We start from the raw sequence: 12,919 nt of genomic DNA on the forward strand, positions 1-12,919 counted from the left end.
AGGGCTGATCCATTTTAGCCAGGTTTAGACTGATGGGTCATGCTTCCTGAAAGCAACTTCATGGTCTGTTTGAAATGTAGCCCACCTTCCCTTTGCTGTTCCCTGCCACCGCTCTGAAGGGAGACTATACAGGGGTGTTGCCAGGTCTGGAAAAGATCAGGGGCTAAGCTAATGTCGGGGCTGGCAGGACTCAGGGCTAGCTAGCCTTTTGGTTGTAGCTCCTGAGCTTCTATCTGGGGCTACTACCAAAAGCCCTGGGGCGCTATAACTATAACCCCCCCCCAACCCCTAGCAGTGCCTCCGACACTATATGCATGAAGCGCAATACATGAGACCACATTAATTAACAATTAGGTGTGGCTTGTGCCCGTCTGCATGCCTGATGTAGCCACCCCGCCCCTACATGAGGTGTGGCTTTGCCAGTTTACGTACGCGCACCTATTCTGCCTGTCACCATATACATAGTCGTGCACTTTGCACTTTGTTAATGTACCATGCACTTTCTGTAACTACCACCTAGATGCCTCTGGGCTTTGTGCGCTGAAATAAATGCAAAAATAAATAAATAAAAATGATGGCAGCACCCGAAATATTAAGCAACTTTAGTCCAGTTCCTGGAAAGAATCAAGCAGGAACATTTCAGGACAAAACATTCGGACACCACGCTTAAGTTCAATTTCAGGCATATTTGAGCAAAAGCTTACATTCTAAGCACGCCCAGTACCAGCTGCTAACTGATGAACTTCTGTTCATCCAGTGATAAATACCCCATCCCTTGGGGCCCTTGGGGTCCTCAGCAACGAATTTAAGCTCGGTTCTATGGACCTCCTCTTCAGACGTCGCTCTCCTTCTAGGGTTTGCCGACCACCGTCGGCTCCCAACTTTTACCCAAAACTCCACCCTACCGCCTTATGACCATGTCCCCATTCCACTGACCAATCGCCTATTACTCCCCAGACCCCTGCGTCTAAGTGCCAACGAAGTCCCAAACTTTGTGTACGGCCTCCACCATTCAATTCCCGGCCCATGACCAGTTCCAAGTTCAACTACACCAATTCCCCTCCCACTGCCACCCCCAGAAGCCCTCATTCAACAATGACTGCCAGTATTAAATCACCCGTGGATCTGGTTTTATGTAACAGCGCATGGATACCCAAGGGCTTAGCGCTATATAAATGGACAAATAAATAATATTCCCAATCCCAGGCCACTGCTCTTCCCCTTGCACCTCTATAGGTACTCCCATCTTTAAACAACAACACTTTTCCCCTCAGGTCCATGTGGTTCCGCCACAGCCACTTCACCCGGCGCTGTATTTGGGGGGATGGGGGTCCTCCCCCCATCTAACCCACCACCTCCCCGTGGCCCCCACTACCCCAAATTCCCTAACGCAAACAAACGGCAGATATAAAAAAAATAAATAAAAACAAAACTAAAAATCAGAAAATTCCGCAAAACTACCAAGCTGAAAACTGAACGTTTAAAATACAAACGTGAAAAGTGGCAGTAGTGAAAACACGCCATATATTATAGCCCCTGTCCCCATTAAAACACCCTAGACTGCTTTCACTCAGTGGTTGAAATGGGCAGGAAAAGGGGTCAACTGTCCCCCTACTTCTCTGAAGAACCAGCCAATGTATTTTCATCTGGAGTTCCTGGACGGTGGGCAAAACGTATCGACATTTTTGATGGTTTCCTATGGGGAGCTTGACAACGTGGTCTCTCTCGTGGTCTCGTGGTCTCTCTCTCTTTCTCTCTCTCTCTCTCTCTCTCTCTCGCTCTCTCATGTTTTGGTACACTTTGATCCCCATTGTGCTAATGGACCCTTCATTTTTGCACATCCTCCACCCCTCCTGTCAATGCATTAGTCAGTTCCGGTTTCCCTTACCTTTCTTTGCAGCATCTGGTTTGGATCTATCGGGCGTAGTGCCTGTGACTTGGGCACTAGATGGTGCTGCAGGCCTAGGTTTAGCTGCGGGCGGTTTGTCCTTTGTTGGCGGGGCTCTGCGATTGGTGGTGGCTGTTGCAGAGGAAGCTGGTCTGAAATCAAATAAATAAAAAAAAAAACATTATGCAGGCGGCTGAACAACCACAAGAGAGACTCAAAGATGCATTACACACATCGAGCTATCATTCTCAAAGTATACAAAGTGCATCACGGAGCACAACAAAAGGCCAGCACGTGCTTATGGCATTGCAAAAAAAATAATAAATAAATAAATAAATAAAATATATAAAAATACTAAAATAAAATCACTCCACAAACCACATGTACCAACCAGCCTGGCCACCGAGGGTGCGGGGGGAGCGGGGGTGGAGGAGAGGGGTTGAGCGACAGGGGGAGGGGGGAACTCAGTCTGGGGCTTCAAGAAAGAAGCTTCACATTCCAGGCACCTCCGAGAGTGAAATGTGGGGACTAGCGTGTGGCACCAGTGGCTCAAACACACTTCTAAAATAGTTCGGCAGGACACATTCTTCTGGCATCCTGAGCACAACTGGTCATGCGTGGTGTGCAACGTGCTGTGGGAATCTGGTGTTGGCGAAGGCACTGGCAAGTACACTTTCGATTCATGTGGCTGGTTCGTAGCCACCAGTGCCGCCCCCAGGCCTGCCAGCGCCCTGTGAGAGGTTTCTGTGCAGCACCCCCGGGGGAGGGGCGGGGGCGCAAAAAAAAGTCTCCCTGTTCCTCGATGGGCGCTGCTCTTAAAACACACAATACAAGAACAGCAGGGTGACGAGTTGCTGTTTGTTCGTGTCAATTGGTGAACCGAGAAACCCTCTGTTATTGATTTTGATATTGATATTTTTATTTCTAATCGCGCTCGTACACAAGTGTTTCAGAGCGCGACAAGGCAAGGGAGGGGAACAGGGGAGAACAGCAATCTTACTAGGCCCAGTGACATTGAGAAAGCGCAAGTGCATGGGAGAGGGGGAGGGGAAAAGTGCATGGGAGAGGGGGAGGGGAAAAGTGCATGGAAGGGGGGAGAAGTGGAAAAAATAAATAAATAATAAAAGGCAGGACAGAGGGTGGTCAGGTGCACGGTGCCAAGAGAGAACATATCAGCAGGGGAGAGGGGGAGCGAAGGCAGAAGAAAAGAGGAAGGTCTTGAGGCGCTTCCGGAATCAGAGATGGTCCACCTCAAGTTTTAGAGTGGCAGGGAGGCTGTTCCAGAGGGAGGCCTCAGCCAAAGAGAGATGCACCCCCCAGCTTCTTTCTTTGAAAAACAACTGACCCTGAGGGAGTTGGAGGTAGAGGAGCTAAGAGCTTGAGAGGGGAGGTATTTGCAGAGGGATAGCTGAAGGTATTTTGGAACCAGGCCCCAGAAAAGCCTTGTGGACAATGCAGAGGGTTTTGAATTTAATCCTTGCATCCACTGGGAGCCAATGGAGAGATTTCAGAGCTGGAGAGATACGATCCCAGCGCTTGAGTCCAAGGACAAGTCCTCCAGTCCTGTTCTGGATTAGTTGCAGAGGGCGGAGAGTAGAGGTGGATAGATTTAGAAAGAGGGTGTTACAATAGCCCAAACTAGAGAGAACCAGAGCTTGGGATATCATGAGCTTCTGGGGGAAGGAGGGGAAAGGCAGAGTACCTCTGAGGAGATGCAGTCGGAAATTTGACTTTTTAGAGACCTCAGATGTGGGCGGAGAAGGAAAGGGGGGAGTCAAAGATGACCCTCCGTTCACTAATTGACACGATCACACACAGTAAGGGAGCCCCCTGCTCTTCCTGCATTGTGCATTTAAGGGCTGCGCCAGGCGCGGGTGACCATTAGGCGCTGGCTGATACTACGTTTGCATGACAGTGAGCTGGAGGTAAAGCGCCCTTTATTTGCGCCAAAGGCAGGGAAGGGGGCAGGGATGTGCCCTCGTGTGGCCGCACCCTCGGAGCGCACCTTAAGCCAACGTGGATAGTAACTATGTTTAGGGGTGTATCAAATAGCTTATTTAGTATTTGGCTGAACACCTAAGTGCCAGTCTTCGTCAGAAGGCAACTATGAAGCTGAAGATTTTTTCCAGACACATTGGCAGCAGCAGCAAAGGACTATTGCGAGCTAGGCCTCCACTGCCCAAGTTAGCGGCCCAACAACTGGCAAGTAGGGCACCTGGCACGCAAAGCATGCATTTTCGTGGAATCCAGCTGGCACCGCCAATAGCGGCCCTGATCTGAGCTTCCCACAGCTTCTAGCCAATAAGCAAGCTTGGAATGCAGCTCTACCTCGTGCAGAGGCTGAATTCCAAGCTTGCCTTGGTGTGATCATCTATGCTGGAGTACAGTTAGAGAGAATTCCTGGGTGCTCTTGGTAGTCACCCTCTGCTACGGTTTACACATTCCTCCTCTTCGTCACGCTGGCTCCGCTGCCCTGTTCGTCGGTCGACGTCTCCAATCTATTTCAGATCAAGGTGATGGAGGAGGTGCCCCTTCTGGAAAGAAGAAAGCAGATTTTGCTCTCCACCCTTTACTGTGGTCAGAGCTTCAGTTATTTTTATTATTTCCCCCCCATCGTGTCACCTCTAGGGGTCAGGCAGGTGTATTTCCCCTGTCAGCCCTCGATCACGCCCCGTGGGAGAACTACATTTCCCAGCAGGATTGGGGCTGCACGTCGATGCAGAAGTCACTACGGTGAGTAACTTTTTAATTTGGAACTAAACATCTTGTCATAGTCCAGACCAACCACTAAAGGTCTCAATAGGTATTGCATCATTTTCCAGAACGATTTCCTTAATATCAGTTTGCGTTGAAAAAAATAAAGCCTCACAATATTAGAAACTAGAGCACATTAGAAAACTCCTCTGCCTTTGCCGAGTCGAGATGTCAAATGGGCACCATATCTGCAAGGGTTTTTCGAAGCAAGGAACAATTTACTTACTTGTAACTGTTCTCCAGCATGGGTCTGGCATGGATTCACATGCTCATAAATATTCCCTGTCGTCAGGCCGGGAATCCTCGGTATAGAAAAAAAAAAAATAAGTATCAGTTTCGTTTCTTATCTGTCTTTCTTAGTAGTAACCAATCACTGGTCTCTGGGTCATACTGCCCCCAGCCAATGACTGCCCTCTACCTAAGCCGCTCCCCTGGCAGCCATCCTCAGATATTTGGTAGCAGGTGAAGTGGCAGTATGACCAAGTGAAGAGCCGCAGAGGGGTAGGCGGGAGGGTTCGCATGTGAATCCATGCCAGACCCATGCTGGAGAACAAGTTACAGGTAAGTAACTTGTTCCTTCTCCAGCATGGGGTCTGGCATGGATTCACATGCTCATGAATATAAGAATACATAGCAGTATACACATGCACAACCACAGGAGGTGGCAAAAGGCTCAATATGAAGCAATACAACAACTCAACATTAAGCAACTCTTACCTCCTCACCAGGCTCACCTTAGGCGAACAGGTTGCGCAGCACTGCCTGGCCGACTCTGGACTCCTCCCTGGAATCCCGGTCGACGCAGTAGAATCTCGTGAAGGTGTGCGTCGACCTCCACGTAGCAGCCCTGCAGATGTCGAGCAGGGGCACACCAGACAGGAACGCCGTAGTAGCAGCGATCGCTCTGGTCGAATGGGCCCTCGGACAGCCGGGCAACGGTCGGTTTGCCAACCGGTGACAGTGAATGATGCAGCCGGAGAGCCATCTGGAAATGGAAGTCTTCGAGAGAGCCTTCCCTTGATGCACAGGTCCAAAGTTCACAAACAGCTGCGATGTCTTCCGAAAACTCTTCGTGCGGTCCACGTAGAACTTCAGCGCTCCAGCTACATCCAGCGAGTGCAAAGTCCTCTCAGCCGGCGACGAAAAGAAAACTGGCAACACCAAGGGCTCGTTGAGGTGGAAGTCTGACGGCACCTTGGGCATGAAGAAGGGGTGCGTCCTCAGCACCACCCTTGTGTCGTGAAAAGTCAAGTATGGAGGCTTGCAAGACAGGGCCTGGATCTCTCCCACTCGTCGTGCAGAGGAGATGGCCACGAGGAATGCTGTCTTCCACGACAGAAACTTCAACGGCACTGAATGCATAGGCTCGAATGGGGCCCCCATGAGTCTGGTCAGCACCACGTTGAGCTCCTACGCCGGGGCCTTCACCGGCGGGAATGATCGGAACAGTCCTTTCATAAATTCCTTCACCAGACGATGAGACCACAGTCCTGTAGTTCTGGTGTAACGTGAGACGGCAGCCAGATGTACCTTGATGGAAGCGTGAGATAGGCCAGCCTTGGCCAAAGACAGTAGGTACGGCAATACTTGGGGGGGCTGTAGTCCGCAGAGGGTTAATCTTCTGTGCACGGCACCAGACAGAGAACCTCTTCCATTTATGTCTGTAGCACTTGAGAGTTGAGGATGCCCTGGCCTTCGCAAGAACCTCTCTGCAGTCGGCCGGGATGTCGTATCCTCCAAACTCTAGTGCTGCAGGAGCCAGGCCTGCAAGTTCAGCGACTCTGGTTCGTGATGAAGAATGGCGCCTCCTTCTTTGGAGAGAAGATCCGCGTCCGTCGGCAGCTTAACTGGTGTGGATGCTGACAAGTCCAGAAGGTCCGGGAACCAGATCTGCCTCAGCCACGCCGGTGCGCCGAGGATCATCCTGCACCGGGAGCTCTTGAGCTGGTTGACGAGCTGGAGTAGCAACGGCAACGGCGGGAATGCATAAAGGAACAGGCCGTCCCAGGAGAACGAGAAAGCATCGCCCATGCTCCTCGGTTGGGGAAACCTGCTAGCGAACCTCCGGCACTGGAGTTCGCCGCCGTCGCGAAGAGATCGATCTGGGGTTTGCCCCATCGTTGGAAGAGTCGGTCCACTTGATCCTGGCGCAGTTCCCACTCGTGGCACGAGCGCAGCTCTCTGCTGAGTGAGTCGGCGATGGTGTTTATCCCTGCCAGATGAAAGGGTACCAGAAACATCCCTTGGGCGACGCCCAATGCCACAGATCCTGGGCTTCCTTGGATAGGGCAGGGGGGGGGGGGGGATCTAGTTCCGCCCGGCTTCCGAATGTAAAACATCGTGGTGGTGTTGTCGGTGAAAATCCTCACCACCTTGCCCTTGAGGGACGGAAGGAAGGACCTGAGGGCCCAGAACACTGCGTGGAGCTCCAAGATGTTGATGTGGAGAGTCTTCTCCTCCGGGAGCCAAAGGCCTCTCGCGTGGAGACCCCCGGTGTGCTCTCCCCAACCTTCCAGGGAGGCATCCGTCGTCACCGTCACCTGGTGGGCTGGGGCTAGGAAACCTGTTCCCGCTGTCAGATGAGCGCGGACACCCCACCATCGTATCGCCCGACGGAACGCTTCGTCGAGCGGGATCCTGTCCTCGAAGCTGCCCGTCTGGATCCAGTGGGCGTCGAGGAATTCTTGCAAGGGCCGCATCCGAAGTCTGCAGTGGGGCACCAGAAAAATTCAGAGGAGGGACTTGATCGACCACACTCTGGCCACGTCCGTGACCAGCAGACGTTGCACCTTTCCTAGGATAGTCCTTATCCTTTCCTCCGACAGTGAGGCCCGCCGCGCCACTGTGTCGAGCTGTGCTCCCAGAAACAGGGAGACTTGCGACGGGACCAGGTGGGATTTTGGAAAGTTGATGGAGAACCCCAGGTCCGTGAGCAGCTGGACGGTCTTCGCAGTGTGTTCCACGGCGAGCTCCCTTGTCCTTGCCCGTATGAGCCAGTCGTCCAGGTAGGGGTAGACGTGGATCCCCTGCAGGCGCAGCCGCGCTGCCACCGGTGCTAGGCACTTGGTGAACACCCTGGGTGCCGATTTTAATCCGAACGGGAGGGCCTTGAACTGGTAGTGCCGCCCTTTGACCACGACTCGGTGTCTTTTTAGAATAGGGATGTGGAAGTAAGCATCCTCCAAGTCCAACGACGACAGGAAATCGCCCTCCTCCAGCTGTCCCAGCACGTACTGGAGGGCGACCATCCGGAACTTCTGTGCCTTGATGTATTTGTTTAGTCGTCGCAGGTCCAGGATGGGACGCCGTCCTCCTGTCTTCTTCACGAGGCAGTATCTTGAGTAAACTCCGGAGCCCCGAAGCCTCTTCGGGACGAGCTCGATGGCACCTTTCCTGAGCATCGCCCTTACTTCCAACAGCAGTTGAGGGACGTGATTTTCCTTCCTGGCCACGGGAGGAATGCAGGGGCACCTCTTCTGGAACTCGAGGGCGTGCCCCAGGGCCAGGGCATCCAGCACCCAACTGTCGGAGATGGACTCCCACACGCCGACGAACTTCGTCAGCCGGCCTCCCACCGGGGTGCTTTGGCGGGGGCCCGACCCGACGGTCGGTTCAATCTTGCTTGGAGGCCGCTTTGCCTCCTTGACCACCTTGGCGACGACAGCGGGATCCACCTGACTTGCTGCGTCCCCTGTAGGCCTCCTGCGACCAAGACCTTGCTGCTTGACGGTACGTAGAGGAGCTGCTGCCGGCTCCTTTGGAGGCACCCTGTCTGCCTCCGGAGCTCCGAAAGGACGGCCGTCGCTGTTGGAGAACACCCAGTGCACAAGCCGTCTCCGTGTCCGTCTTGATCACCTGAAGGGATTCATCAACCGCCTTGGAATGGAGGCTCTAGCAGTCTGTAAAGGTGGCAATGCAAGATCCCTGTGGTTGCTGACCACGCCCAGTTTAGTGGTCACCAATGGGAAGGGATCTAACCCTATTGGGACTTGTGTGGGAGAAAGACGTCTCACGTAGGGATTCCTATCGGAGCTCATCATGCCTTCCTGCCAGTGTCTATCTACACGGTTAATGGCCATTTGTATAGCGTCAGCAACCACAGGGATCTTGCATTGCACCTTTACAGACTGCTAGAGCATCCATTCCAAGTTTACCGATCGGCTGGTGAGCTGGAAGCGGTGAGAAGCAGAAATAGAAACAAAATGCCAGCTGCTATTGTGGTTAGAGCTTGGATTTCATTCTTGGATTGTCCAAAGAGAGGAACACATGCTCTAATAAACATGTAAACTCTTGAAACTCACTTTAAAAAAAAAAAAAATCAGTAAAGCCCCAATTTTAAATGGGGGCACTTATTTCTTGACTGAGCTTCATCCATTCTGTATTTATAGCCTGCAAGCCAGACAGGTGCACGTGAACTTAGAGACCAGAATCCAATGTACGCAAGGATATTGCATAACCCGAGGCAGAGTGACAATTCACCAACGCCAAGTGGCAAATTTCAATGAGCAAAATGCGCATTTCCGTTTTAGTACCAAAACACATCATTAATGTTAATTTACAGTAGGTCGTTCAGGCAGGAACTTTCTTTCACATCTAGTAACCCTTGCAGTTCGACCTGAATCGGCGAGGTACTAGGACTTGCCTGAATTTGGGGCAGGGAGGAGGAGTCTAGTGTCTGCATCAGCCTATTATGGTAAGCTTTTGGCCCACCTCTGACCTTGTATCACCCACACCAGTGCAAGAGCTATTATAGGGGCCAAGTTAGACTATTGCTGCAGCCTGCTTGTGGGTATTAACAAATCTCTCCTGAGAGACTCGGTGGCTAGACGGGCGTTGCATTGGCTCCCAGTTGAGGCAAGGCTTCTGTTCGCCCATTGGTAATCACTCACAAAATGTAAACAGGGCGAAATGCGCCCTTACCTTCAAGAACTTCTTACAGAGAAAACACAAAGGTGAACTCTTAGATCAAGTGACCAGGAGTGGTTGACGATTCCCAGGTGCAGCACCGTGAGGGCCGAAAAGGGGGCCTTTTATAATGCAGTCCCTAAGGCCTGGAATGACTTGCCTCTGGAACTTAGACACCAGATGTCAATTGATTCCTTTAATAAGAAATTAAAAACACTCCGGTTTGCTTGAATCAGCACATACGATTCCCTATGATCAGCTTTCTACTGAATAGCCTTATCTTGCAGTTGCGTGTGAATGTATGTGTGTGTTGCACCCAGATGCCCACGGTTCTATGGTGGCGCGTTATAAATATTTTAAACTAAAAGTAATGTAAAGGAGGTGTAATGGGGGTGGAGGGCGCAGAGGGTTTGCCATGCTGCAAGGGCTGGTCCAGGTCAGCCATGTAGATTAGACATTTAAATGTTAAGTATTTTTATACTGCACACCGTTACCATTGGCCAGGTGCTCACGTGGTTCTGTAAGAGAGCAGGTTGGGTCCGTTAGTGAGGGAAGAGGGAGTAGAATAGAGGTTGTGTTTTTCTTTTGGTGGTTGTAGAACCAGGACGAACTGGTGTCTGGTGCGGTGCTAGTTTCTAGTACGTTTGGATGGTGTGCACTGGGCTATTGTGTCTGGATGGGCAGCATCCAGTGATTGAGTGCTTGCAGTAGTGTTTCGTGGTGGATGTGCGGGATGTGCGTTTGTGTGAATTAGACTGATCAGCGGATAGTGTGGTATGCTGTAGAGGAGTTGGACAATGGGTGTTGGTTTGTTTGTTTATTTGATATAGCGCGAAACCAAACCCGCAGGTAGCCGGGCGCAAACATTACAAGGATACTTGAGAACTTAGTTACAGTGAACACACAAAAATAGGCAATAGGGACGGTTCTACAACATTATAGTCAGCAAGTGCTTATACAATTAATGCAGTTGTAGGAAGCAAGGAGATACGTCGTAGGACAGATCAATAACGCTACAGTCTGAGTAAAGTTGTGCAGTTGAATGCCAGGTGGCGGGAATCATGAGGGAGCTAAGAAGTAGAAGGAACAAGTTACTTACCTGTAACTGTTGTTCTCCAGCATGGGTCTGGCATGGATTCACATGCTCATGAATATTCCCCGTCGTCAGGCTGGGAATCCTCGGTAAAGAAAAAACCAGTATCAGTTTCGTTTCTGATCTGTCTTTCGTAGTAATAACCAATCACTGGTCTCTGCGTCATACTGACCACAGCCAATGACTGCCCTCTACCTAAGCACCGCCTCTGGCAGCCATCTTCAGATTTGGAAGCACGTGAAGTGGCAGTATGACCAAGTGAAGAGCCGCAGAGGGGTAGGCGGGAGGGTTCGCATGTGAATCCATGCCAGACCCATGCTGGAGAAGGAACAAGTTACTTACCTGTAACTGTTGTTCTCCAGCATGGGTCTGGCATGGATTCACATGCTCATGAATATTCCCCGTCGTCAGGCTGGGAATCCTCGGTAAAGAAAAAACCAGTATCAGTTTCGTTTCTGATCTGTCTTTCGTAGTAATAACCAATCACTGGTCTCTGCGTCATACTGACCACAGCCAATGACTGCCCTCTACCTAAGCACCGCCTCTGGCAGCCATCTTCAGATTTGGAAGCACGTGAAGTGGCAGTATGACCAAGTGAAGAGCCGCAGAGGGGTAGGCGGGAGGGTTCGCATGTGAATCCATGCCAGACCCATGCTGGAGAACAACAGTTACAGGTAAGTAACTTGTTCCTTCTCCAGCATGGGGTCTGGCATGGATTCACATGCTCATGAATAAAGAATACATAGCAGTACACACATGCACAACCACGGGAGGTGGCAAAGGCTCAACATTAAGCATCACATCAACTCAACATTAAGCATCTTACCTCCTCACCAGGCTCACCTCAGGCGAACAGGTTGCGCAGCACTGCTTGGCCGACCCTGGACTCCTCCCTGGAATCCCGGTCGACGCAGTAGAATTTCGTGAAGGTGTGCGTCGACCTCCATGTAGCAGCCCTGCATATGTCCAGCAGGGGCACACCAGATAGGAACGCCGTGGTAGCTGCGATCGCTCTGGTGGAATGGGCTCTCGGACGGCCAGGCAGCGGTCGGTTTGCCAACCGGTGACAGCACATGATACAGCCGGAGAGCCATCTGGAGATGGAAGCCTTCGAGAGAGCCTTCCCCTGATTGACAGGTCCAAAGTTCACAAAGAGTTGTGACGTCTTCCGAAAACACTTCGTGCGGTCCACGTAGAACTTCAGCGCTCTAGCCACATCCAGCGAGTGCAAAGTCCTCTCAGCCGGCGACGAAGGCGACGGGAAGAACACAGGTAACACCAAGGGTTCGTTGAGATGGAAGTCCGACGGTACCTTGGGCATGAAGGAGGGGTGCGTCCTGAGCACTACCCTCGTGTCGTGGAAAGTCAAGTACGGGGCCTTGCAGGAAAGGGCCTGGATCTCTCCCACTCGTCGTGCGGAGGTGATGGCCACAAGAAAAGCTGTTTTCCACGATAGAAACTTCAACGGGGCCGAGTGCAGAGGCTCGAACGGAGGTCCCATGAGCTTGGTCAGCACCACGTTGAGCTCCCACGCCGGGGCCGGAGCCTTCACCGGCGGGAACGATCTGAACAGTCCCTTCATGAACTCTTTCACCAGACGATGAGACCACAAGGACGTCCGCCCCGTGGTTCTGGTGTATCGGGAGATCGCAGCAAGATGAATCTTGATGGACGCGTGTGCCAGACCAGCTTTGGCCAGCGTCAGCAGGTACGGCAGTACTTGGGGGGCCGTAATCCGTAGAGGGTTAATCTTCTGTGCGTGGCACCAGACAGAGAACCTCTTCCATTTGTGTCCGTAGCATTTAAGAGTCGAGGACGCCCTGGCCTTTGCAAGAACCTCTCTGCAATCGGCCGGTATGTCGTATCCTCCAAACTCTAGCGCTGCAGGAGCCAGGCCTGCAAGTTCAGCGACTTCGGGTCGTGGTGGAGGATGGCGCCTCCTTCCCTGGAGAGTAGATCCGCGTCCGCCGGCAGCTTGATCGGCGGGGACGCTGACAAGTCCAGAAGGTCCGGGAACCATATCTGCCTCGGCCACGCAGGTGCGACGAGGATCATCCTGCACCGTGACCTCTTGAGCTGGTTGACGAGCCGGATTAGCAGAGGCAAGGGAGGGAACGCATAGAGGAACAGGCCCTCCCAGGGGAACGAGAAAGCATCGCCCATGCTCCTCGTCTGGGGAAACCTGCTGGCGAACCTCCGGCACTTGGTGTTCGTCGCCGTCGCGAACAGGTCGATCTGGGGTGTGCCCCACCGTCGGAAGAGGCGATCCACCAGATCCT

General features: G+C 52.2%; 1 protein-coding gene across 5 annotated transcripts in view; it reads right to left on the bottom strand.

Moving 5' to 3' along the window:
- LOC138447699 (nascent polypeptide-associated complex subunit alpha, muscle-specific form-like) overlaps nucleotides 1-12,919 on the bottom strand; it is a 139,035-nt gene that overhangs the window by 12,372 nt on the left and 113,744 nt on the right. For all 5 annotated transcript variants that reach the window (XM_069603985.1, XM_069603987.1, XM_069603988.1 and 2 more), the window contains exon 4: nucleotides 1,889-2,040. In XM_069603985.1, coding sequence (XP_069460086.1) covers nucleotides 1,889-2,040 — 152 coding nt within the window. The remainder of the gene's footprint in view (nucleotides 1-1,888; nucleotides 2,041-12,919) is intronic.

The sequence above is a fragment of the Ambystoma mexicanum genome, chromosome 3q, assembly GCF_040938575.1.
Source record: "Ambystoma mexicanum isolate Mex_15411 chromosome 3q, UKY_AmexF1_1, whole genome shotgun sequence".
Classification (NCBI taxonomy): domain Eukaryota; kingdom Metazoa; phylum Chordata; class Amphibia; order Caudata; family Ambystomatidae; genus Ambystoma; species Ambystoma mexicanum.